Raw genomic sequence first — 26,426 nt, 5'->3', positions numbered from 1 at the left:
TGAGAATGTTTGCCTGTGAGAACCTATGGGAGGGCATGTGCATGAGAGAGTGCATGTGTTTGTGTGTGTGAGAGGATTTGTGTGTAAGAGAGAGGGTATGTGTGTAATCGAGCTTGTGACAGGACGTGTGTGTAAGAGATCATGTGTGTGAGAGAGTGCATGTGTTTGTGTGTGTGAGAGTGTGTGTGAGAGAGAGAGGGTATGTGTGTAATCGAGTTTGTGACAGGACGTGTGTGTGAGAGAACATCCGTGTGTGAGAGAAAGCGCGTGACTTTGTAAGCGTGTATGTGTGTGAGAGAGCGTGTATTTCTGAGAGCACGGTTGTCTTTGTGTATGCGTCTGAGAGAGAGGGAAAGAGTGTGAGCGTGTGTATGTGTCTGTATGTCTGAGTCTGTGATTATGACAGCGCCCAGCACAGTCAATTAGGGATGGGAAATAAGTGCTGACACAGCCAGCGATGCCCACATCCTGTGAAAGAATAAATAAATTAAAAGTTAGTGTCTGGCCTTCCGTTCTTTGCTGGTTCTGCATATTTTGGCCGAGTGCCTATAGTCCAAGCAATTGTGATTTATATAGTCCCTCCGACCACCGTGACACCCCTGGGTGTGAATTGCACTTGGTAATGGAAGTAGCATGAGATGAATTGCCGTAGTGACATCCTTCAAAAGCTTATTCTGCATTTTGAAGTGACCTGTTATGTGTGCAGCTCATGTTTAACCTGTATGCCCCAGTAAGTCAATAGTAGTCAGTTGAGTTAGTGTGATACAAAGATTGTCCTTACATATCTGAGCTGTTAGCACGTATCATGATTTAAATGGGAGTTAGGGAGGTGAGAAAATAAATGCAAAAATTAAAGTCAAAAACCATTTTCTTCAAAGGTACAAGCTGAGCAGAGCTGACAATTGTTTATTACATGGCAACTTATCCAGGTGACCTCCTGATAATGTCCTGCGCTGTCAATCTGACCTCTGTCACACAAGGCAGCAGAAAATGTTTGATATGAAATGAGAACTGTAAACCTAATCAAGCTGTCAGTCTATTGAAGTACCGTAGAGAACCACATACTGTACTGATAGAGAGTGAGTAGTAGTTTCGTAGCACAAAATTTGAGTATCTCTGTAAAAAGGCATTTTGTTGAAGTTTTCCGTCCTGCACTCATCAGGACAATCACAAGAATATCAATATCAGGGGAAGCAACAACTCTGTGCATAATGAGAAGAGTGCTGATTGGTTAGCGAGTGGGTTCTGGTCGGTAGGGGCGTTGCCATGGTGTATGCACCAGTGATGGTGACTGACAGTTAACTGCGAAGCATAGTTTCAAATAGAAAACAGGCAGCTTGAATCTGATTGGTCAAGGTGTTGCACTGAGGAATAAACCAGCGAATGACAATCACTTATTATGTTCAGCTGAAACAGGCGCAATGTGTTTGCATGTTCTTTCTGTCTGCAAGTGTTCCTGTGTATAACTGTATGCAGCTTCCAGTACACGAAAACCTGCCTCATTACGAGCCGGACTGACAATCTTAAATTGTTTGTCAGAGTAATATTTTGCACGCTAAGGATTATTTAGCAAACGTTGTCCAGTCGCATGATCACATCAAACTTTGGACACTTTGTTATGAGTTTTGCAAGCACGGGCTGCTTGTGTCTGATCTGTACCTTGCCCGTTGTGAACAGCGGAAGAGACATGCTATCTGATACCATCCACCACTATTTGAGACATACTGCTTACATACCTGGTGTCTGTTTCCATACCAAGCAATCTGCCCCTTGGATAGTTCTACATTACCCCCGCCGTAACTGCTCCCTAGATAATTAACCCGCACCCGAAAATGCCCCCTGGATGATCCTCCCTCCGATGCTTCCTGCGGATAACTCCCTATCCCTATGAACAGAAAACTGTCTGATCTCCCACCACCCTGTGAACCTATCCGTACCTGATATCCCGCTCCCTGTGAGCTGAACCCCTGTCTTGATCTCCGCCCCTGTGAACAGGTCCTTGACTGATTCACCCCCGCCCCATGTGAACAGGTACCTGTATGATTGTCACACCTTGTGTACAGGCCACTGTCTGATTTGCCAGCACCCACTGAACAAATCCCTGTCTTCATTCCTTACGCTGTGAATTGATCACTACCTGATTCACTTCTTACCAGTGAACAGATCATGCATCATTCCAACTTCCCCGCTCCCCCCCCCCTCGCCCCGTGAGTAGACCCCTGTCTGATTCCCCCTCTCCCTGAATAGAAACCTGCCTAATTCGCCCCTTCCATGTGAACAGATCCAAATTTGATTGATCTCCTCTCCCTTAGACCTGAAAGTATTAATCTTTCTGTCCTCCCCTCCAACCCCTGTCAGCCTATCTCTGATCTTCTGTGTAAAATGACATTCACACCATCAGTCAGTCTCTGTTGGCAAATCATCATTTCAAACCTTCAGTAAAACTATCCTTCTCGCTTTAAATATTCTTTCCAAACCCAAGAGCACTACCACCTAGAAAGACAAGGGCAGCAGATAGGTGGGAACACCATCACCTGGAATTACCCCTCCAAACCACTCACCATCCTGACTTGGAAATATTCCTTCCTACAGTGTAGCTGTTTGAAAATCCTGGAACTCTCTCCCTAACAGCACTGTGGGTGTACCGATACTACAGGGACTGCAGCGGTTCAAGAAGGCAGCTCATCACCACCTTCTCAAGGGGCAATGAGGAATGGGCAATAAGTGCCAGACTAAAATCACGTGAATGATTTTTTTAAAAAGTCAGCGATACGAAATGATACATGGACATGTAAATAGTGAGAGAAATAACGTTCGTCGTGGGGGGCGGAGGGGAACGGTTTGCGGTGGGGAGGGGGAGAGACACCGAAAATGGTTCAGAAAGGGAGAGAGGACAAATATGCAAAGAGGTTAAGAAAAAGATTTGTCTAAATTTTCTTAGAGAGTGAGAGAGATGAATGATGTGTAGAGAGGGAGGAATTTGAAGATGTGTGGAAACAGCTATGAAAGTGAAGGTGATGTAGAGTTGCAGGAAGTAATGGAGGGATTGAAATCTATGGAATTACTTAGGGCTCCCTCTACAGCAGCGAGTCTGAAACTTCTTAACTCCGAGTTCACCCCACCCCGCAGACCCTGTCCCTTATTGTAAACATCCCACAAACTACCTCAAAGATAAGACTTTTCTCTGTGTAGAGAAATGGATAACAACGTGATATATACATTTATTAACAGTTCCTCCTCATGTTACAGCTCTTGTCCGAGGATTCCTGGTCGCAAAAGTATTCTCTCTTTGCCTCGTCAGAAAATGCAGCTTCCAAATAAATTCGGCTCGGGAGAGAGAGAGAACATGGAAATTCATCAAATGAAAGCAAGTATTATGGAAACGAAAAGAGAGAGCAAGATCCCAGGGCTCCTCTCACTCACTGACATACACAATCTCAGGGGATACCATTGTAAAACGCATGCCCTGATATTGAAAGCAGAAAATGGGAACAGATTTCAAATGAAATGAAGGTGCCAATGCCACATGACTGTCAATTAAATTAAATTAAATTAAATTAAAAAATGACACATTACACACACTGGAATGAGGGAGGGTGTGTGTGTGTGTGTGTGTGTGTGTGTGTGTGTGTGTGTTGGGGGAGGGGGGGGCGGTGTTGGAAGGTTGTGGGGGAGCGGGGCTTACTCCAGAATCTGGACAATCAATAAACACTGGAACCCTACCCCCAGACCCATTCCCATCTACACTCCCAGAGCCTGTACCTCTCCCTCTGCGTTTAATCTGTCACCTCCAGATGTATTTTCTGCCTCATTGTGAAACAGGCAAACACTGATGATTCCCCTCTACAACTCGCCCATTCACTACGCCCCTATCCCCACCGCCACTCCACTCTACCCGATCAATCCAGGATTGGTGCTGTTGTACATTCGGTGTTTGACAATGAATCTTACACTTCTCGCACAGTCCCCTGCCTCGCTGTTCCTCTCCCCAACTCTCTCTGTACCTGTATAGCCCTACATCTCTGCTCAACTTTCTCTTCCTCCTGCTCTCAATAAATCTATCCATGTCTCTGTTCTTTTTTCACTATCTTGGGATGAATTTTGATTGAAATGCATTCTGTGATTTTCTGCCTTACCATTTTCACTTTGATACATGACACTGTAACCATGTTTTGTATTGAAAATCCACAATTACAATTCAATAAACTGGTTTTGGGCAGTGTCGCCACGGTTTTACTGCAGGGAAGGTTGTGGGCAACATGTGCACAGCCGGATCCCACTGCAGCAATGTGATAATATGCAGTTATTCCCCCCTTCCCCGCACCCCATCCCCAGTCACTCCAGAAAGGACTAACCTCCCGCTGTCCAACTGGGAAGAAGCAGCGGTTCCCTTTGGAAAACTTTTTAAGAGGCTTTTCAGAAAATATTATGAACTGAATTCAAATTACTCACCCTCCTCAAAGCACATTACATTTCAATGCCCAATTCGTCACTCTGTCTACAACACAGACGCTATTCAGGGATTATAACAAGTGTTTACACAGCTTCACATTTAGTAAATCAATTCCAGGCCCTCGGGAGCTGTCATTCCATTAAAAGTTGTTCCTATTTCCCCTACCACCCAAACCTCCAACATGCCTCCCATCTATTTTGCTCTCTTTAACTGTTTCTCTCTCTCTCTTTTTCGCCCTTCCCCCCGCTCCCCGCACCTTCTTTCTCTCCAACCTGGTATTTCCAAAGTGAGTTTATTCTTGCAGTGGACGGAAGAGGGCGCAGGCACTGTACACACAACACGATCTCACAGAGAATGCGGTCACGGTGAGATAAATGTGTTTTAGGTGAGGATTTCTGGAAACAAGGCAACGAAACAATTTTCACTTTGAACCCTATCTTTTTCTGTCTCTTTTTATGTCTCGGTATCTCTCTCGGTGTCTCTTCATCTCCCTCTCTGCACCTTGTCTGTGTGTAATCTTCATTGGAATGTGCTTTCAAATATCCTGTTAATGACATCATATTGCTGTATTTCCCTGTCGCGAATTAACAGAGAGCGAGAAAGCTCGATTGAGATAGAGAGACAGCAGGAATTTCACCCCCAGCTCCCAACCGCTCTGGGGTCTGCAGTAAAATGAATTTAAATTATCACTGAATATTTCATTTAAACCTCAAACTCACACCGCCCTGTCTAAAAAAACACGAAAATAATTGTTTGAGAATTTCAGAAAAATCTTTTACACAGGCTCGAGACTAGTTGAAGTCCTTCCGAATGCTTTACATGCAATGAATTAATTCACACGTTATTCCTGGAATTTAGAAGCGGATGTGAGCTGGTCAAAGTTTTCAATATAATAATGGGAACTGATAGGGCAAATTGACTATTTCCGCTGCTGGGGGAATCTAGGGCTAGGGAAAGAATCTATAATTTAACAGTTGTCCCAAACAGTTGCAAGAGTGAAAATAAGAAACACGAAGGATGGTAGAAGTTTGGAAATGGCTTCCCCAAAGGACTCTTCACAACCTGTAACCTCTTCCAGTTCCACAATCCTCCGATATGAGGGTCCCTCTAATTCTGTCTTCTTGACGACCCCCAACTTTGATAACCCATTGCCAGAATGGAGAGAAAGTGCCGGGTTACGGAGATAAGGCAGGGGAGTGGATCCAGACCAAATGCTCTTTCAGAGATCCAATGTAGATACGATGATTCTGTGATTCTGTGAATATTGTTGGCCTTGCCTTGGGCTTCTAAAGCCCGAACTGTGGAACTCATTGCCTCGAACTCCCTTCCCCACTACATTTCTCTCTTTCCTCATTGAAGACGCTCTGTAAAAGCGGCCTCTTTGAAGAAACTGATCATTGAGGCTAATCTCTTGGTGTCAAATTCTGCCCCAAAAGGCTCTGGTGAAACATCTCATGGCGCTTTTTTTTTTCGGTTAAACGTGCCATATAATTATAAGGCGTTGCCTGCCAGATCTTGTACATATCTATTACACTACAGGCAAAAGGGAGCGATTCATTCACATCTGTTGCTGTACAACCCGCCTGTCTCAGCGTCAACTCTGAAACATGTACAGCACAATCTCATCCTTTATCTGTGAGTCTCTGTCTCCGTATATCTCTCTGAAATGAGCTTCTCTATTATAGGACAAAGAGCAAAGAAAAGTACAGCACAGGAACAGGCCCTTCGGCCCTCCAAGCCTGCGCCGATCATTATTGCCTGTCAAATGGAATTCAGATAAATACCTAAAGAGAAAAATAAGTCCATGGGAAAAAATATAAAGTGTTAGTTCTGGAACTTATTTGGCATTGGGGGTGAAGAGCCTAAAGTCATGTCTGAAGCAGCAGGGGCGGTGGCAATGGGTGATCTTTTGTCTCTTGGCGAATGAATGAATTAAAATGGGCCAAATCCCCTTCTCCGCAAACATGTTTCTCTATCACAAAACAAAAACAAAAATACCTAGAAGAACACAGCAGGTCTGATAGCATCTGCGGAGAAGAACACAGTTAACGTTTCAAATCTTTATGACTCTTCAACGGAACTAAGGGAAAATAGAAAAGAAGTGAAGATGTTTCTCTATCCTTTGATTAAAGTGATACAATCCCGCCCTCTGCTGGCGGACTGCAGCTCCTGCACAGGCAGGGGGTAAATCATCAAGGAATCACCAAGAGGGAGGACAATATCAAAGTAAAATGGCAGGAACATCAACGCAGCGACAACTTCAGTGTGGAGGTAGAGCTGGGCATTTTTTAACATGACGCAAAGAAAACCTTGTAAGACTTTGATAAATTATGGAGGTATATAAATTACCTGACATGTCTTTTACTTACTTTTAATGGTAATGTTTAATATGTTTCCCACTCACGGCGAGGACCTTTCTTTGCCTCCCTGGAGTTTGCTGCATTGGGAAATAGATCAAAAAAGAATTTGGGTGTCAGATGAGAATCCGGATGAATTCTCTCTCACGAATTGTGGAGGAGACAGCATTTGCCAAAGAACCCACCGCATTTGCGTTGCAATTTCCAAACTTCAGCAGCCTGTTTGAGGCCAAAAAGGAACTTTACGCTCACAACTCATTTCAACTGGACTACACCCGGTGTATTTTCCAAGGAGGAGATATAGAAGTGAGCAATGTTTCACTGAACTCAAAACAGATCAATAAATCCTCGCAAATCCATATGCAAAGCTTCAAATGATTTTGAAGACTTGGTCAGGCGGGAGACATGAGGCTTTGTCATGGGTGAGGGATTTGGAGAAAAGTATTTCTCTCTCCAAAAATGCATTTTATTAATGAAATTTTACAAAACTGCTTAGGCAACCCTTAACATGTGACATTCCATAGAATGTAATCCAAATGAATTTCTTCCAATAAAGTCTGTTGATCACCACATTTACAAATAGAGTTGACATTTACAAGACAAGTCTTTGTAATTTAAAGAGCTGACTAACTCTTTGTCTTTCTATGAACCTCACTGACTTAATGCTTCAGACCAGAGCTCGGAAGGTTTACTCCCTTTCGAAGTTTCAAAAAAAGAGCGGATAGGGGAGGAAATAAAAAAAAACGATCGGCCTGCGATAAAATGGAGAAGAGGGCAGGTTAAATGCTGCAATGTGTTTTTGCGAAGCAACTGTGGAAAGAAAGAGGCTGGACTTTAGCGAGAAGGAGCCTGGGCTTCATCTTGCCGTTCCGAGGGATGCACAATCAGATAAACATCAACTAACATCCTGTAGGGCAGCAACCCGCTGCAAACTGTGTAATGCTTTAGTTGTCCAAAAAATATACTTTATTCATTCGATATGCTAAGCTACATAACATGATTGTTCTGCTTTGTGATAAAGTGCAATACTGTTCAATCTTTTTCAAAACAGTATGTGGCGCTCTGAGGTACTTCAACACCCTTGCAAACTGGTTAGATTTTCTGACCTCCACTGAGATAAATTAACTCTGTCTAGAGGAAAGATTAAGTCTTCCTATCCCCCCACTTCATACGGTGCCCGGTTAACGGGAGGTTAGTTATCGAACGATTCAGGTGTTTCCATCACTTCTCTACAGCAGCAAAGGGGTTCATTTGAACATTCAGAAAAGGTGTAAAATAAGTTCTATTTAATTAATCACCTGTCAGACAGGAAACTTATGTGTGTTTTCTCATGATTATTATGTCAATGTTGCTCATTTCAATCTGTTTCGTAGGTATGGGATTGTTACCCAGACTGTCCCTGGGCCAGTCTGCTTGAGCGACACCTCATCCAAAACTTCAAATGTTCACCCTCTTCAGCACCAAATCACAGTGACTTCAGCGCGTAGCATCAACAAGTTGCACTGCAGCAACTCGCCAACGTCCTTTCGACAGCACATTCCAAACCTGAAACCTCTACCACGTCAAAGGACAGAGGCCAAAGGGGGCACCACGATCTGCAAGTTGCACAACAGCGAGAAATAAACATATTTCCTCCTTCATCGCTGGGTCAAAATCCTGGAACTCCTTTTCTAACGGATTTGTGGAGCATTTTCGCCACAGGGACTGCATTGTTTCAAGGACGCGGCTCACGATCACTTTCTCAGCGGCAATAAGGAAACAAATGTTTGCCTTGCCATCGCTGCCCATATCCTGTGAATAAATATTAAAAAATTAATACATTTTAACTTTGGAAATAGTCTGTATCAGGGATAAATGGATCATTCCGCAGTTAGACAGTTTCTTAATTCCTTTCTTACCTTCAATATAGGGCAGGAAATTGATCAGATGTTTCCCAGAATTCACTATCATTCAAACTCAACATCGCCCCCGCAAATTGATTTTAGGAACATCAAAGTATTGAGGACTTTCATAGAGTTAAACTGACAAATCCAGGCTGCTGGCTGGCTTTGACTTACGGATTAGATGGTACCTCCCTCACCTTTGAATAAGAAGGTTGTGGGTTCATGTCCACTCCAGAGAGTGATGCTTTCAGTATCAGTACTGAGAAAGGGGTGCACTTGGGAAGGAGCTGTTTCTCAGGCGCGATTTTAAATTGCGAGCCTGTCAGCCATCTCAGGTGAATGCAAAAGATCCCACAGCCGCCATTGGAAGACGTGCAGGCGGGGGTGAAAAACTCCTCTGCGTCCTGGGACCAAAGTTTACCCGGCTGTCAAATCTATCCATTGTCACATTGATGGTTGTGCGAATTGCTCTGCACAAATTGGCTTCTGCGTTTCCCACATTACAACGGAAATGACATTTCAAAAAAGAACTTAATTGACTGCCAATCGCTAAGGGAATGCCCTGAGGTCGTGAAAGGCGCTATAGGAATGCACGCCTGTCTCTGTTTTTAAACTCCGAGACCTCATGTTAAATTGGGGCACCGAGCGGCCAGGTCATTTTAATGTGACTGGAAAGTGTAAAGTGTAAGTGGAGAATAGCGAGGGGGGAAGGGGTGAAATTTGAACAAAACACTAGCTTGTGGGACCCGATAACAAGGAAGATGAAGAATGAAGAAAGACTGGATATGAGACACTTGGACGGAGTGCCCAAATGTTCGCAGGGACCCAAAGGGACGCTATTTTTTTAAATAGGAGAATAATAGTTCCTTCAGAGATTAACATTAGTTCAGCAGAGATCCTTTCACAGAGACTGTGGTTGCTGCTGTTTCCCCCTCCTGCTCTACCCCCACTCATGTCCTTCTATACTGTCTGGTCCTCCCGCAGTCACCACTTGCCTGCACCCGGGCCCGGCTGCTGATCTTGGCGTGACTTCTGCTCTCTTTCTAAAAACCAAATCGTCAAAGGAAGGAGAGCCTCTGCAGATTATTTACAGATTGCTATATCTCCATTCTCTCCTTCCTGAAATGTGTCTGTGTCGGTGCATAAATGGAGCTTGATACACATGTTTGTGCAGCAAACCATACTGGAGAAGCAGCCTCCCTGATTCCTGAGGGAGACAGAAAGGATCACTGTGTCCTGTATTTCTGTAAGAGTTAGCAATTCACTCAGATATGATAATGTAACTGTACAAGTGAGGGATATAGAGTGGATCACTGTGACCTTTATATGTGTAGGTTTTAGCAATTCACACACACAGGGTAAAATACATGTACAAATGAAGGATATAGAGAGGATCACTGTGTTCTGTATATCTGTAAGTTATCAATTCACACACACAGGACAATGTACCTCTACAAGTGAGGGATATAGAGTGGATCACTGTGCCCTGTATGTCTGTAAGTGTTAGCAATTCACACAGACAGGATAATGTACCTATACAAGTGGGGGATATAGAGTGGATCACTGTGCCCTGTATGTCTGTAAGTGTTAGCAATTCACACACACAGGATAATGTACCTGTACAAGTGAGTGTTATAGGGAGGATCACTGTGTCCTGTATATCTGTAAGAGTTAGCAGTTCACACACACAGGATAATGTACCTGTACAAGTGAAGGATATAGAGAGGATTACTGTGTCCTGTATATCTGCAAGAGTTAGCAATTCACACACACAGGATAATGTACCTGTACAAGTGAAGGATATAGAGAGGATTACAGTGTCCTGTATATCTGCAAGAGTTAGCAATTCACACATACAGGATAATATGCGTGTACAGTGAGGGAGGCTCCGTATGATAAGTGTGTGTTTGTGAGAGAGATAGGGAGAGAGGGTTTCCGACAGTATCCAGTCGAGGGAGATTGCTCAAGGTGAAGGTGACTGTGGAGCGTGTGATTTATTTTAAACATAATCTGTGTTAATCAGCAATTACCCTACAATTTCAGAGGCCTTCACGTGCCTGAGCCGTCACCGCACATCATGTTTCAGTGGCGAAGCGCAACCTAAAATCCCGGAAGCCACTTTTTTGGTGAGGTGGGGTTTGCTTCCGGACATCACCCCTGGATGGTCTGCCCTAATGTGAAGTTAATGACTCTTTACTCTGGACCTCACCAACGCCACCCACCCCCACAACCACTACCCCCCATCCCGCTGAAGCCCCGCCACACACAAACACCCCACCCACTGTAGTTAATAGCATCTCTCCCTCCACCCGAATGAACTTAACTTCTCTTTAGCAGCCCAGTTTACTATAGTTTAGTTGTTGCTTGAGAGTCTCCAATGCTTTGCACTGACTGTTACATTAGTGACCCGACCAACAATCGATCCTTTGGAAAGCTGATAGGATCGATTTGAGTTCTCCCCCCTTTCCCACCTTCCTACTGGCGGCGAGTTCAATGCAGCCAAATTCATTCCTGGATAAAGAGTCGGTCGGAAGCATTACTCCATAAGCTTTAACTTATGTTTGTATTGTTAGGTGACAGAGAGATTCCAGATAGAGCGATAATAGTTATTGAGGTACAAATGAAGATGATCATTATAGTCTCTTAATAACCTCTGTTAATCGGCAGGAATATTCTTTGCAATCTAAAACTATAAGCAGACAGAAATATCAAAAAAGCATTGCTGGATGTAAATCTAAGAATGAGAGGTGAACTTATTGAAACATATAAGATTCTGCGGGTGCTTCACAGGGTAGATGCTGAGAGGATGTATCGGCTCATGGGGGGGATGTAGAACTAGGGGGACAGTTTCAGAACAAGAGATCTTTCATTTAAGACCGAGATGCGGAGTAATTTCTTCTCTCGGTTTGTCGCTAGTTTATTGGAATTCACTTCCCCATAGAACACTGGAGTCTAGGGCATTGAATATATTCAAAGCTGAGTTGGGTGGATTTCTGGTTGACAAGGGAGTCTAGGGTGATGGACACGAAAGCGCCCCTGAGGCCACAATCAGATTAGCCAAAAACTTACTGAATTGTGGAGCAGGATCGAGGGCCTACTCGTGCTCTGATTTCTTCTGATCTTTTCATCTTCTGTCACTTGAAATAAATATTGAAATAGGAATTGTCTATTGGTCTCAGAATCAAACTGAAGAGAATGTGGAAAATATTAAAATATCTTTACCATGCGAATAGGTGTTTGCGTTGCCCTGGTTTAGACTCATTGTTAAATAAAACGAGATTGTTAGTGAAGGACTTTACAAATTAGTTCAGCTAGCTCATTTTCTTTGTGGGAAAGGATCAATCGGCTTTCGGATTCAAGTCAAGTCATATTTAAAAGCGATGCACATTAAAGAAACGTTTCTTAAAATGTCCCTTGTTAAACATCAATACTCACACAATCAACCGCTTTACTGATCCAAATCAGAATTAGGATGAAGAGTAGAACCCGGATGATGGCGACAGTTATGGCAATGGATCAAAATGCACCATCCCAACTGAGACAAATTAATTAGAAACTGCTGCTGGGTCAAATCATTATTTTTATGGGACTCCCTCATGGGAAATTTGAGCCAATTATAAAGTCAAAGAAGCAAATCCGTGCTGCAAATTCTCTGCAAGACTCCACAGGAACCCATGCCAGGGAATGTTCAGGCGAATGCCTAGGATCGGAAGCTGGGAGAGAAGAGAGAAATACATTCATCTTAATGTAACTAACCTGGTTGAATGAATTACTGTCAGAATGGGTTCTGAAATGAGCAGACAGTGTTGTTCATTCCTGAGTGTCTGAACTGTTCTGCAGAAATGCTTGACCTTGAATAACAAAGAGGCGACTCAGTGAACCTTGCAGCAGAGAGCGGGGCTCGGCAGCAAAAAGACGCATTGGCTGTGACCGCGGCAGTTTACTGCAGGGCTCAGAAAGGCGCCTCGCTCACAGCCCATTCGGGGGCTGTGCAAACACATCGATTGAGGTAAATAGCTGGACTTGATTCTGATCGCTTTTCTCTTGAGATGGAAAATGATGTTCGATCCAGAAGCTCTCGGTGATTTTTCTGTTTTTACAGTTGAGGCGCTTCATGTACAGAACCGCCTGCATTTGATTTAATGTTAATCCACAGACAGAAGAGGTTTTTCCGTCCAGGGTAGATTCAACTGAACAGAGAACAGGCTGGTGCACATTCACCTCATTTACAGTGTCCACATCGACCTGACACCGGGTCACTGTTTATATGCGATGCCGGGTATTTTATTAAAAAAAATAACTGATCCACAATATTATTGACAATTGATGCACTCGCTTCATCAGAGATTCAGGGAGATTGCAGCTTGTACTATCTATCCACAGGCAGCACTGCAACCAAGCGCCAAGTCTGCCACCGCCCAGAAGGGCAAGGGCAGAGGGGGCAAGTGAGCACCACCAACTCCAATTACCCCGCAAAACAAACTCAACCCTGACTTAGAACTATATCGTTTTCTCTTCACCATCTCTGGATCAGAATCCTGGAACTCCCTCCCTGACAGCACTGTGGGTCTCCCGACACCACAGGGAATGCAGCGGTTCAAGAAAGCTGCTCACCACCTTCTCAAGGGGCAACTCGGGATGGGCAATAAACGCTGCCCTATCCCGCGACCCTCACATCCCATTAATGGATACAAATAAATTAGTAGATTGCTGCCTTCAGCAAAAGATAAAGGAAAGTGTGTTTTTATATCAGTTTCTGATAAACCTTTCACCCACTGTCCCTCAGTTTCACGGCTCTGAAGGATTTTTTCATTACCGATTCCCGGAGATTCTCTCTGTGCGCTTTGTGCTGAATTCCCGCTGAGAATTCGTTTCCATTAAACCCTAAGGCAGATCTTTAGGAAAATCTGCAACGTTCCGCTGGGACATTCCGTCGGAAATCTTTATAACCGAGGTTACTAACAGATGGCAGACAGGGAAAAATCTCCTTATATATTCGGGGTTTAACAACGCTTCCTTATTGTGGCGTTTTTAAAAATCATGTCCACTGTTATTGCCGCTGGTTACGTGAGCCGGTTCTGCCCGGGTTATTTACAGTGACGCCGCCCACTCAACAGCAGAATGCGGGAGCCTGATCCCCGTTCAGGATCTAAATCCAAATCCGGTAAACAGAGGCCTCAGGTTCTGAAATAAAAATAGAAAATGCTGGAAAGACTCATCTGGTCTGAAACAGAAACAAACCTGACGTTTCCACTCCGTGTGACCCTCCTTCCGAAACTTCCTGCTGAGATTTTCCAGCATTTCCTGTTTTTATTTCAGATTTCCAGCATCCGCAGTATTTTGCTTTTATCTTGACCTCAGGTCCTGGTCTGTTTCTGACGCGGATCAAACGGTTGGTTCATTCGTTCTGTGAAAAATTGTATAGGAAGTTCCCGTTGGTGCATTTGCCTGTGATCTTATCTGGAAAAAATGCAAATCAGCTCCGGGACCAGGAATATAATTGAAAACAAATAAGTTATGTTCGTTTCTAGTTCCTTGTTCAGACCACACATGGACTAACTGCAAATTTTTGGACTCAATTTTATAAAAGGTTGACAAGCCTGATACAGGAGCTGAGAGGTTATAACTAACATGAATAACTGAATAGCCTAGGTCTCTTTTCTCTAAAGACAAGACTAGGAGAGACCTGACAGAGGTTTTTAAAACTGGATCAACCGCGACCTTCTCAATGACAATTAGGGAAGATTAAACTAGAATTAAACTTCAACTGCAATATTCAGCATACATCCGTACAATTATTATTCTGTCACCCCTTCTGAACGACATCCCAATAAATTTATTTATAAACATTCCGCGACGCACAGACGGTGACCACAGTAAGACCACATGTGGCATTCACCAGAACGGCTCGCCCAAAATTGTGTCACACTTTCCATAGCATAGCTCGTCATAGTTTCCACCGCATCTGAAAGGGGAGTAACTCACTGGGACTGAGCTCAGGTCAGTCAGCGGCCACTCCGCCTGCACAAACAAACTGGTGAGAGCGAAAACAGGGAGAACTCACCGCGTCAAGATGTCCAAGGAATCTTTATTTCTGATGGTCATTTTCCAAGTGCTGAGGGTTTACGGTGAGTAAGAGGCAGGTGAGAATTTTAAACCGAACTCTGCCAGAATCAGGATTTAAGAAGCTGAAAACGTGACCCAGTGACCAGGTGCATGGATTTGACCTGATCATGAGAGTTTATTTACTGGTTTCTCCGAAAAGGCGAAGGAATAAAATTGGAGAATTAATCTAAGCGCGAAAAATTAAAGCCATTGATGTAACTATTGTAAAATTACAGGCGAAGTCTTTCCCAGCGGCTGCTTTCAATCCCCCAATAACCAATAGTAGTTTAACAATAATGTTTCTAGTTACAGAATCCGAGTCCTGTCTGCCTCAGAGTTCCATAATAATGACAGCTGAAGTCGGAGAGACGGTGGAATTAGCCTGTCACTACAGTTACGTAGTGGTATTGGTGTCCAGCTATTTCTGGTACAAACAGCGCGTGGGTGAAGCCCCGAAACTAATCGACAGCCAGTCCTGTCAGGGAGCCGATTGTACGTTTATTTCTAAAAAAGGTAACAGCGAAAATGTGTTGATTCTGGAAATTCGCAATGTCCACGTGAATGACTCGGGTTCCTACTACTGTGCTCGTAGAGGTAACTATACACCGCTCCAGAATGGACCCATACTACTGGTTGGAGGTAAGTGAATTAAATTCAGGTGGTGCACAGCTTTAACATTTGGTGCAAATTAATCGTTAACTGTGCCCCAATCTCTGTCCAGACAGTTCCACCAACAAGACGGCTGTGCTGGCGTTTGTCCCGACGGGTGAGCTGCATTTGAGGGAAACCGTCCCCTTAGTGTGTTTGGTCAGTGGAGTTTCTTCCAACCAGATTGCTATTTTCTGGAATATTTCCGGCCTGGTCACCGAGGGACAGAGCGATCCCGGTACAATGGAAGCGGACGGGACTTACAGTTTCAGAAGTCACGTCAAGGTGTCGAGGTAAACCTGGAGAAGTGGCGGCGTCTGTACTTGCATCGTTCAACTGGGGTCTCGAAACAAATATTGGACAAAAAGCGTGTCGTTCCCCAAACGAGCAGAGGCAGGGACAGGTGATTTGCCGAGCTGTTCAATGGAGGGTTTTAAGCGACTTATGAGTCAATTAGAGAATTAATTAGCATTTAAGAACCTGCAGGATTTAAATTTAGCTATAAATATACATCTTATAAATATGTTAAATAAGCTCGGGTTACCTTTGCCCCAAGTGCAGGCTTCTTCTTGTAAACAATTTCTGGGCTTGTCTTATATTTCCCCCTCATATCGTAGAATCCTAGAACGATAGACGCGGAAAGAGGGATTTCGGCCCATCGTGCCCGTGCTATCTCCTTGTAAAAGTTAACCCATTGGATCCACCCTTTCCCCACAACACTGACACATTTTCCTCTTCATGTTAGAACGTGATTCCATTTCTGAAAGTTATTGTTGAATCTACTTCCACCGCCCACTTCAGGCAGTGGATCTTGGAATAAAATTGTGGTCAGTTCCACACTGGATGCGCTTTACAAGCGGGAAACAGGCAAGAATGCTTTGGCGAGGGTGTACAGGAGATTTACCAGAATGGGAGCAGGGATGAAGGACTTCAGTTATTGTGGAGAGACTGTAGAATCTGGGTTTTTTTCTCCTTAGAGCAGAGAAGGTTCAGGGGGCAGTTTAATAGAGGCGTTCAAAATCATGAGGGGTATCGATGGGGTAAATAAGCAGAAGCTGTTTCCACTGGGCAGGAGGGTCGGTAACCAGACTTGAAGAGAATCGGGGAAAGAACCAGAGGAGAAGGTGAGGAGATTTTTCTTTAACTAAGCGGGTTGTGATCTGGAACACTCTGCCCAAAAGGGCAGTGGAAACAGATTCAAAGGGAAATTTCCAAAGGGGAAATCGGATAAATGCCAGATGGAGAGAATTTTTCAGGGATATTGCGGGAAGAGCAGAGAGAATAGGACTAATTAGACACCTCCTTCAAAGGGACTGCACTGGCGCGATCTTCCAAATGGACTGTTTCCGGTCTTCCTTTTGTATCACGTTTCCCATCAGAGAGTCCCAGAAAAAAAAACATTTGACCGATCAGCAGTTTCTAAGTGTTTTGTCTCTGTAGGATGGTGCAGTCCGGCCCTCCATGTTATCATAACTGTCCTGGTGATACTGGCTCTACTCCTGGTCCTTATTTCCATTTGGATTCGTAAAAGCAGCAGATCAGGTGAGGATTAATATTTATCGGGGACATTTTCATAGTTGGTTCTCCAATGTGATTCCCTTCTCGTAGTTTTAAATTGAAAATTTACTTTCTCCTTTCAGAAGAACGAGACAAGAGATCCCACAATGAAAAGTGAGTAACTGAGTCATTTGAAAAGTTCATGGCGAAATCCCTGTTCATATTTAACATTGTGTCCAGCACCGTTGAACCCTAGCATTGATTCCAATGATATATTCTGTCATTTTCCATGAGCTTTTAAGATTAATGCAAACACCGCTCGATAATTTCCTTCTGCGCCAGATTTCACAAAACATAACACGTGTTTGAAATTTTTGTTCGCATCCAGGTTTAACTTGAGAGAGAGAGAAAGCAAAGAGAGAGGCAGAATGAGCGACAAACGGGTAAGTTGTATTGAAATGTTGGCACAGATTAAATGTCAAGTGGGTGGAATTGGAAAGATGCATAAGAGCATTTCCCGCCATCAAATTCCAGAATCACAGTGCTTTCTGTGAATCACACTGAAAATGCCAATTACTGGTTAATAATAGTAGCAATAGTATGCCAGTTTGACAACAGGCCCCAGTGAGTAGATAGTGCTTGTCCATCCATTGGCGATTTTCACTCCACTGATGTATTGAGGGACCTTCTGTGGATTTGGGGCCTGGTGACATAGGGGGCCCATTGACGTATTTGGGGCCATTGGTACATTGGCGGATCATTGGCGCATGGTGTATCTGGAATAATTATGTATTAACTAGGCTGGGATAATATTTTAATTTATACCTTATCCATTAATAACACAGATGACCACCGTCAAACAGAAGCAAAGCGGCCACATCGGGATGCAATACTGGTGAGTTTTTTTCAAATCGTTGTAATAACATACAAAAACTTCTTTTTTGAGGATAAGGTACAAGGCTTCCCAAGCTGTGTATTCCACGCGTTTACCAGAGAGCAGGTCACAGTCCAGAGCATCTGAATTTGTATAAAATCCCACTCGCCCCTCTAACTGAAATCAGAAAATATACCTCCGTCCCTCTGCCCATCTGATAATAGAAAGGCAGGGTAATTTTCGGGGTAGAATGTCTCCATCGGGTTAACGGCGGATTTCCAGCAGTTCATGTTTCAGATATCTGCGATTTTCTTTTATCTCTACAGTGACTCTTATCCCCCTCGCTCAACTCCCACCTTTGTCCCTCCTCCGACTCAACCGAATTAGTAAATACATTGGCGAATGGAATTTCAGGGAAGATAAGGCCAAACCCACAGGAGTTTTGTCGATAAATCAAAATGTGCTGCTGTTGTAATTGGACTAAGAAGGATTCAGTTTGAGCAGAAGTTTTGTGTTTGTGTGTGTGTGTGTGTGTGTTTATGTGTGTATGTCTGTATGTCTGCGTACTTGTGTGTACAGAGGCTTGGCAAAGTGTCTAGACTCCAGAGCACGTGCTGCACCTTCGGAGGTGCCGATTTCACATGAATCGTTAAACCGAGGCCCTGTCTGCCCTCTCAGATGGGGATAAAAGATAGTGCGTGGCATACAAGGCCATGGGCCTAGTGCTGGAAAATGGGATTAAAATAGTTAGGTGCTTGTTTGACCGGCACAGACTCGATGGGCCGGAGGGATTTTTTCTGCGCTGTTGACCTCTATGGCTCTACGATTACCGCCATTATTGCAAGAAGAACAGTGGTGGGGTCTTAGGGGGATGGTAGGTGCCGGATTTGGGGGTTCTCTCCGGTATTGGTTTTCATATTTTATCTTTCAACCAGCATCTTAAAAAAATAAATTATCTAGCTCATCAATTCATTGCTATTTAGGGATCTTACTGTGCGTAAGTTCGCTGCCGTCTTGCATTAAGAACAGAGACTACACTTCAAAAAAGTGGATGCAAATGTTCTGAGGCTTCTTCAGTTCGTGGCAGGCGCTATATAAACGCATGTCTTTTGATTGTGTTTGCGTCATTCTTCTCAATGTGATGAATTCTGTGGCCTCTACTCAATTGTGTAGATGGCACATGGCGAAATACAGTAATCGGATTCACCAATGGAATCCAATCAAATTGATAGACTCATCATCCCAGTTTTCTGATTAAACCTTGGTCAGTTCCAGTTGCTTTACAAATTCTGTTGCTCGGTCACAAAACATCAATTCAGACAATTTTTTGACATACAAATGAAGCAAAACATTCCTCAAATTGATATACAGGGCAATTAAAACCGATCCAACAGAAAACTTCAGGAAGGGATTAGAAAAATATTGGAATGGGAAAATAATGGCGGCGATATGGGAGCAGAGAAGTGTAGAGCCGGTCTAACTGTATAGCTCTTTCAAATAGTTGACACAGACACAATGGACTCAACGGGCACCTTCTGTGCTGTATCATTCTATAATTGTGTGAAACGCGGTTACGGGAGTGGGTATATTGCCTATCTCAGAGACTCATAGTCAGAGAATCGTAGAGGTCTACAGCACAGAAAAAGACCCTTCTGCCCATCGAGTCTGTGCCGTTCAAACAAGTACCTAACTATTCTACTCCCATTTCCCAGGGGCTAGGTCCATAGCTTTGTATGCCATGGCATCGCAAATGCATATCCAAATACTTCTTAAATGTTATTTAAGGGATTCTGCCTCTACCACCTTTTCAGTCAGTGAGTTCCAAATTCCCAACACCCTCTGCGTGAAATCTTTTAGCAACTTTACGCTGTTAATGTTTAATATGTCTCCCAGGCACAAGGCGGACCTCTTTACACGTCCCTGGACTTGGCTGCATTGGATAAAAGATCAAAAAAGAAGGCGGGTCGCAGATGAGAATCCGGCCTCTTGCTCTCTGATGAATTATGGAGGTGACAAGATCTGCCAAAAAACCCATAGCCTTTTGGAAATACACATGGAGCCAAAGAGGCTCCCATGAAACAGTTATCTTTCCCTGTGCACTCGCCAGAGCTTGCAAAGACTGGCTCGTTTTGTTAAATGTAGAAGTTGTTTCGAATATTATTAAGGATATCCCACCGCTATCGTGTAACTCAAGTGTGAAAGAAACATTGAGCAAAGACTAAGGACTTTCCTTATTTTCTCTGGAATTTGCCTGCTGATTATGTTAGTCCAGTTACTGACAAGATGTTCATTTCTTGACAAATGTCTGTATGTAAATAAAATAAATTATTCTTCGATTATAAAGATGCACCAGAGGTTTGTGTTGATTAATTCTTAAATTATAATTAAATGTCACTTGGTTCAAACTGCAATTTCAGCAAATCTAGCAATATCAGTCCTGGGTTAAGATTCTCTCAGTGCTGTGTTTCTTTCTCTGAGATATTATGTATTCTATCATTTACTGAATTAGAGCACAACAAGAGAGAGACACGGGCAGTGATTAAGGAAACTTGTGATTGTTCCATTTCATTTTTACAAAGCCCCTTCTGGTTTATGTTCAACTTTAAACCTACATGTCAGAGTTGTCACGTGAGTATCGCTTGTCTTGGAGCAAGAGGTGCTGTCGGAGGTGGAGTGGAAATCTGGATCTCTCTCCCTCAGAAAGCTGTTGATGTGCAAGTGTACCAAGTGGCCGGGAAACAAGGTGAATGGGTGGTGTTTTGTACGTGAAGTGAACATGAATGTTGTTTTTATATATTTTGGGGACATGGTGATATTCGATGAAGAAAGATGTTTGTGTGTGTGTGTTTGTGTGTGTGTGTGTGCCTTTGTGTCCATGGGTATTTAAACTGGGGAAATTTAGTAAAGAGATATTGCCTGTGGGAGCTTAGAGATGAAATACAAAGGAGCTGGATGCATGTATTTATAATGAGAGGCTCTGGTGATGTTGGCATTATAAGCAAATCCGTTGTTTTTTTAAATTTTGAATGAGATGTTAGGTCAGGGCTTGTCTTTTCAGTTACCAATCTTTCATAAATGAGCAAGGGAAGGTTATTAAATTTTATTTGACGCGGATGTGGAGGCAATAGAGAGCCATGGAGGATTTTTTAGTTTGGAAAATTTGAGTTAAAGGGATGATTAGGACAGTGGAGCTCAGGATGAAAGGGGGAAAATGATATTTAGGGGAAATGCTTAGTTGAGTTGAGGTGGCTGTGTGGGGGGAATGCCCTGAACCCAGCTCTGAGCCGAGGAAAATGTGGAATTTGATGCAGCTGCCAGATTTAAACGCAGAAAAGTTTTTGCTTTCAGGAAGGAGTCTGTTTCTGAACTTCCTTCGGATTCTCACAGCAGACTGGAAGGGAATGAGAAGTCGTGTGGTATACTGCACTAAAGTAGCAGCAGTATTTGACTTGGGTAATATTATTGGATTTTTACGATTAAAATTCCTAAGGGAGCTGCTTCGAAATAGGTTACTTGTGTATTCTGAAAAGCGAGGTCTTGTTGGGAGGAATACATTGTAAGACTGCTTCATGTTCTTAAATATTTTACTATAAGAATCGTAAAAGTTTCCCCCTCGTTTTCAAAACAAAAAAAATGTGTACATATATATATATATATATATATATATATATATATGACCAGTGAGACAAGCATCCCTCTGGTATTTCTCTTGCTCAGTGAAATACAATGGTTGAAGTCGTAACATGTATCTGAAAAAGCACTGGTCTCAAACCTTACTTTTTAATGTTTATAATAGTGACGGTGTGACGCAAAAATATCAGATCACCTCAGTGAAACGTCCTTTGAATTCCACTTTCAGTTTTAACTTTTTATTTTAGTGCGAAGAAGAAACTATTTTATTGATGCAAACTCTTCAGAGCAAACAGCTTTCAGTCACTGCTCATGTTTTCTGCTTTGCAAAATTCAACGTTATTTTCAGAGCAGTAACAGCCCATTCGGACCCTTTGCTCTATGCTGGTGTTTGTGCTCCACACGATGCTCCTCTCACACCCTCAATATCCCCTCAGCATACGCTCCTATTGATTTATTGATAATATATTTATCTAGCTTCCCCCTTAAATGCATCTCAGCCATTTACCTCGGCCACTAGCTGTGGCTGCGAGTTTTGCATTCTCCCCTTTCCCCTGGGAGAATTCCTGTATTCTTAATTGGAATTATTAGTGAATATCTAATGTTCATGACCTTTTCTTCAGCTCTGCCTGCAAATGGAAACATTCTCTCTCCGTCTCAATGCCAGTAGGTCACCCCTCAGCCTTACCTTTTGTGGGGAAAAGGGTCCCAGTCTGTTCAATCTTCAGTGATATTATAACTTCTCAGTTCTGGTATCGTTCTTGTAGAATTATTCCCACTTTTAAACCGCACACATGTGGCCTATAAATATATCCTGTAACCTGCCATTGCCGAATCACTAAGCACAACCGCACTAAGGGATCAAACAGCCTGAACTCCCAAATACAATACTTGAGTTTCAAATATGTATGAATGGATTGTAAACTTGGACACTGATTCGCTCATTCCTGCTGAAGCGCTACGCAAAGATGCACAATGAACTTAAACACACCACCACAAGAAAGCAAAAACATATCAAAACTGAACTGAAAGCTAAAATTTCCGAGAGCAAAATTGGACTTGTAATGGAAACTGTTCTGTCAGACTCGAAGACTCTCCAGTAGCTGACGAATCAGCGGGCTGCATTGCTCATTACTGTTGATAAATATGAATTCAGCGGGAACAGAATTTGAGATGGCAGCCTCTTGGAAAGGATCACAACTCCAGGCTTTCCTCCAATAAGAACACAAGAGAGAAAGCTTTCCACTACACGTCATAGCCCGGAAGCAGAACTTGAGTTCTCAATTTCGTTTGCAATCAGACTGTGGGATGCGCATCAAACTCCAGCCGAGCAAAAACAGTCTGTAAGAGGAAGCACAAGCAGTTATCGTGAGCCACACCATCACCGGGAGGCCATTCAGCCCTTCGGGCAAGTTCTGCCTTTCAATAAACTTCTTTCTGATCTGTATCTTAATGCCATCTCCTCTCCTTCGTTCATAACACTTTAACCAACAAAAACTTATCAAACTCAATTTTGTCATATTCAGTTGAATTCGTATCTATATTTTCATCTATTGGCGCAGTGTAATGCGGCGCGTAAACAGTGTTATCTTGCAGTATGCACAATGCAAAACCCCCTAGACTCATATGACAGTAACTACGAATTTTAAAACTTAGTTTAAAATTCAGTCAAATGTATCTACACATGTTAGGAAACAATTCCATCCATAGACCAACTTGGTTTGTGCCCATGCTCTGGAATGTGTCAGTTCCGCATCACTGTCCATGTTGCCACTTAGAAAGTGAAGTGTAATTGGAGTTGAAACAGCGACATTTCACATTCAAACAGCTGAAAGTGCCAAAAATCCAGTGATTAATGAATGCATTTAGAGCGCTGAGGAGTTAGAGCGCCTCTCTATAATCACTCCCTCATTTCCTGCAACTCCTTCTCCCGGCCCCAAGAACCATAGATAGATAGATAGATAGATAGATAGATAGACAGACAGACAGACAGACAGACAGACAGACAGACAGACAGACAGACAGACAGACAGACAGACAGACAGATAGACAGACAGATAGACAGACAGATAGATAGATAGATAGATAGATAGATAGATAGATAGATAGATAGATAGATAGATAGATAGATAGATAGATAGATAGATAGATAGATAGATAGATAGATAGATAGATAGATAGATAGATAGATAGATAGATAGATAGATAGATAGATAGATAGATAGATAGATAGATAGATAGATAGATAGATAGATAGATAGATAGATAGATAGATAGATAGATAGATAGATAGATATAAAGATGACCGGGTGCGAGTGAGGGATACATAGGTAAATTCATAAAACACAAATAAATGAATACCTTGTGGAAATTCATACAGGTTCTATCTACTGCATTCAGTTTAACTGTCCACTCGGACACTTCTAGAAGAGCAATCTCTATTAAATGTGTTAAGCATGACTACACTTTCACAAATCGGTGGTTGCTGGCCTTAATTAGCCTATTTAATTAGAAATTCTCACCATATTGATTTATAATATTTTTTGCTAAGCGTTTGTCCGCCACGTGTGAAAGTATAATTATCTTATAGTCATCCAATGGATCTTTTTCTTTTGTCCTGAATGAAACGTTATATAGAGACCGTCTTGCTCGGATGGATAAGGATTGGGGTTTGGATTAGATTTAGTGATAGGGTTTTGGCTACATACTCATGGGAAAATAAGAGTTTAAATCGGAATGATGAGCAGAAGGTTCTGAGGTACAGGCACAAAAATAATTGAAACAAGGGAAAGAGGTTAATATGGTGAATTAAAAAAAAGACCCAGCATTGAAAAGAAGAAAGGCGACAATAAACTTATTACAAAACTTAGCTGGACCGCACTTAGAGTCCTGTGAAGAATTCTGGTCACAATATCATTAAAAAATAGAGAAGCACAGGGGAAGGTGCAAAAAAGAAAAGGTTTACTGGAATGATACCAAAACCGAGAGGTTATAACAGTCAGGAAAGTTTGAATAGTCTATCTTCTGTTTTTCTAGAAAAGAGAAGTCTGTGGGGTGATCTGATGAAAGTCTTTAAGAATACGAAGGGGATTTTCGGGCAGCCGTAGAGAAGGTATTAGCACTTTTTGGGAGAAACTAGAACTAGAAGCCATCAATATCAGGTAGTCATTAACAAATCCAATCCAGAATTCAACAGAAAACTCTTTAACCAGAGGCCGGTGAGAATTTGGAGCTCGTTCCCATTGGGCTGTACAAACACATGAGGGAGAAAGGAACAGACGGATATGTTGATGGGGTGAGATGAAGAGAGGGTAGGAGGAGGTTATTTTGGAGCAAAAACAACAGCACCGAACCAAAGGACCGAATGAACTGTTTCTGTGCTGGAAGCTCTATGGAGTACAGGTAATGACAAAGAGGAATCTAGAGAGAAATTGATAAACAGAAAATTAAGATTTCATTTGATCATTGACGTGTCAAAACAGTTTATCTCTCTCCATACGTTTTTATCCCAAGTAGACAGGTAGACTTAAAATTGAGAAAGCTAAACACTGAAATGCTGAGATACATGGAAGTGAAGTAAGGGCTCAGAAAATTATCAATGGACACATAGAAAGTGGGAGTTTTAACACACAAAGCGATATTGCGAACAAATAGGCCGCACATTAATTGCACGAGGTAACTGTTAACAGCTCCCTCTCTGAGATGAGACAATTTCACTTGAAGGATTTTCATTGGAGTTGATTTGAACGGCGCAAGTACAGAGAGCGCCGCTGCTTCCAATTTCCCCCAGAGAATTATGTAACACCTGATGGGGTAGGTCCCGTCCGGCTCGATTGTCCTGGAATCGCTCTGTCCCTGGGGACCCCGCCCGGAAATATTCCAGCGGACGGCAAAGGAATCGGGGCCCACACCCTTCACCAAACTCATCAGAGGGACACTTTACATTGGGAGAATTTCAGTTGGAGGCGGAGTTAAAAGGTCGAATATTGGAGAACGTGGTGGGATCGGGCGTTAAGTTTGGATCACTATTGGCCATAGCTTCCTGGTTGTGGAATATTTAATGTGTAAAATGACTGTGGTTTGTATCAGCGATGAGCAATTTTGAACCATTTCTAAACGTAAAGAACTTCCCGCTGAGCAATACATGCCCGAATCACTGGTCTGGGCATCCGCAATATTCAAAAATAGTATCCATTCTGGTTAAATTCTGTCGAATACCTCCCGGTTGGAAATTTGTATTCTGTCACGGTGTAAAATAGTGGCAGATGCGTCCAATGATTCCGTTTATAAAAGATCTCGGCCCCGGCACCCACCACCCTTCCCCACCTCTCCCCCCCCCCCCCCCCCCCCCCCCCGCCACCCACCTCAACACCGCCCCACCCCTCTTCCCCACCACCGCTAACTAAGAAGTGTCAAAATGCACCGTGTAGGTACTTCCAAGCGAGATACTCTGAACCCCCGGATTCTGGCACAAAACTGCCTGAGATACAGGAACTGAGAGGTACAAAACCAACACGATGGGTTCTGCTATGGCAGGCAGAGGTAAAATACCTCCGATGGCGAATCGGCTACAACAGTAAAACATATCATATACCAACCTCTCGTTAATGCAGGCGAATGGAGTCAAAAGTTGAGGATTAAATTTGAAACAATAACAGGAACAAGAGGGAAAAAGGCGCTTCAGGGACACTAAAGGACTTTTTTTGACGTTAGTCTCTGTTGTCATGTAGGAAAAGCAGCAGCTGTAACTGAGCACAGCAAGACCCACAAATTACAACGTGATTATGATCCAGATTGTAATTTTAATGATGTTGTTTTGGGGATAAATATTGGCCCCAGGGACACAGAGGGGAAATTCCGCAGCCTCTCTCACCCCACCCCACCCCTCCGTTCCTCTGCTAATAGTGGCCCTGGGACCCTGCCCATCCCAAAGGGACAGACAGAGGGTGTCGGTTTTACATCTCATCCTAGAATGTTGA

The 26,426-nt window shown here is 43.0% G+C and overlaps 2 protein-coding genes across 2 annotated transcripts in view; both read left to right on the top strand.

The window, feature by feature from the left end:
• The window catches only part of LOC144672197 (immunoglobulin kappa light chain-like), a 373,445-nt gene extending 353,551 nt beyond the window's left edge, over positions 1–19,894 (top strand). The window contains exons 4-7 of the mRNA XM_078534014.1: positions 17,087–17,117; positions 17,332–17,386; positions 17,789–17,838; positions 19,711–19,894. Coding sequence (XP_078390140.1) covers positions 17,087–17,117; positions 17,332–17,386; positions 17,789–17,838; positions 19,711–19,894 — 320 coding nt within the window. The remainder of the gene's footprint in view (positions 1–17,086; positions 17,118–17,331; positions 17,387–17,788; positions 17,839–19,710) is intronic.
• LOC144672180 (immunoglobulin kappa light chain-like) lies at positions 14,716–15,743 on the top strand. Its single transcript, XM_078534001.1, has 3 exons — positions 14,716–14,821; positions 15,105–15,437; positions 15,520–15,743. Exons 1-3 carry the CDS (start codon positions 14,767–14,769, stop codon positions 15,741–15,743), a joined length of 612 nt encoding a protein of 203 aa, XP_078390127.1. The 5' UTR covers positions 14,716–14,766.
• Positions 19,895–26,426: the final 6,532 nt, after the last annotated feature.

This window comes from Cetorhinus maximus, chromosome 36 (genome assembly GCF_964194155.1).
Source record: "Cetorhinus maximus chromosome 36, sCetMax3.hap1.1, whole genome shotgun sequence".
NCBI lineage: Eukaryota > Metazoa > Chordata > Chondrichthyes > Lamniformes > Cetorhinidae > Cetorhinus > Cetorhinus maximus.
Note: the sequence above shows the minus strand (reverse complement) of the source record. Positions and strands in the feature narration are given on the sequence as shown.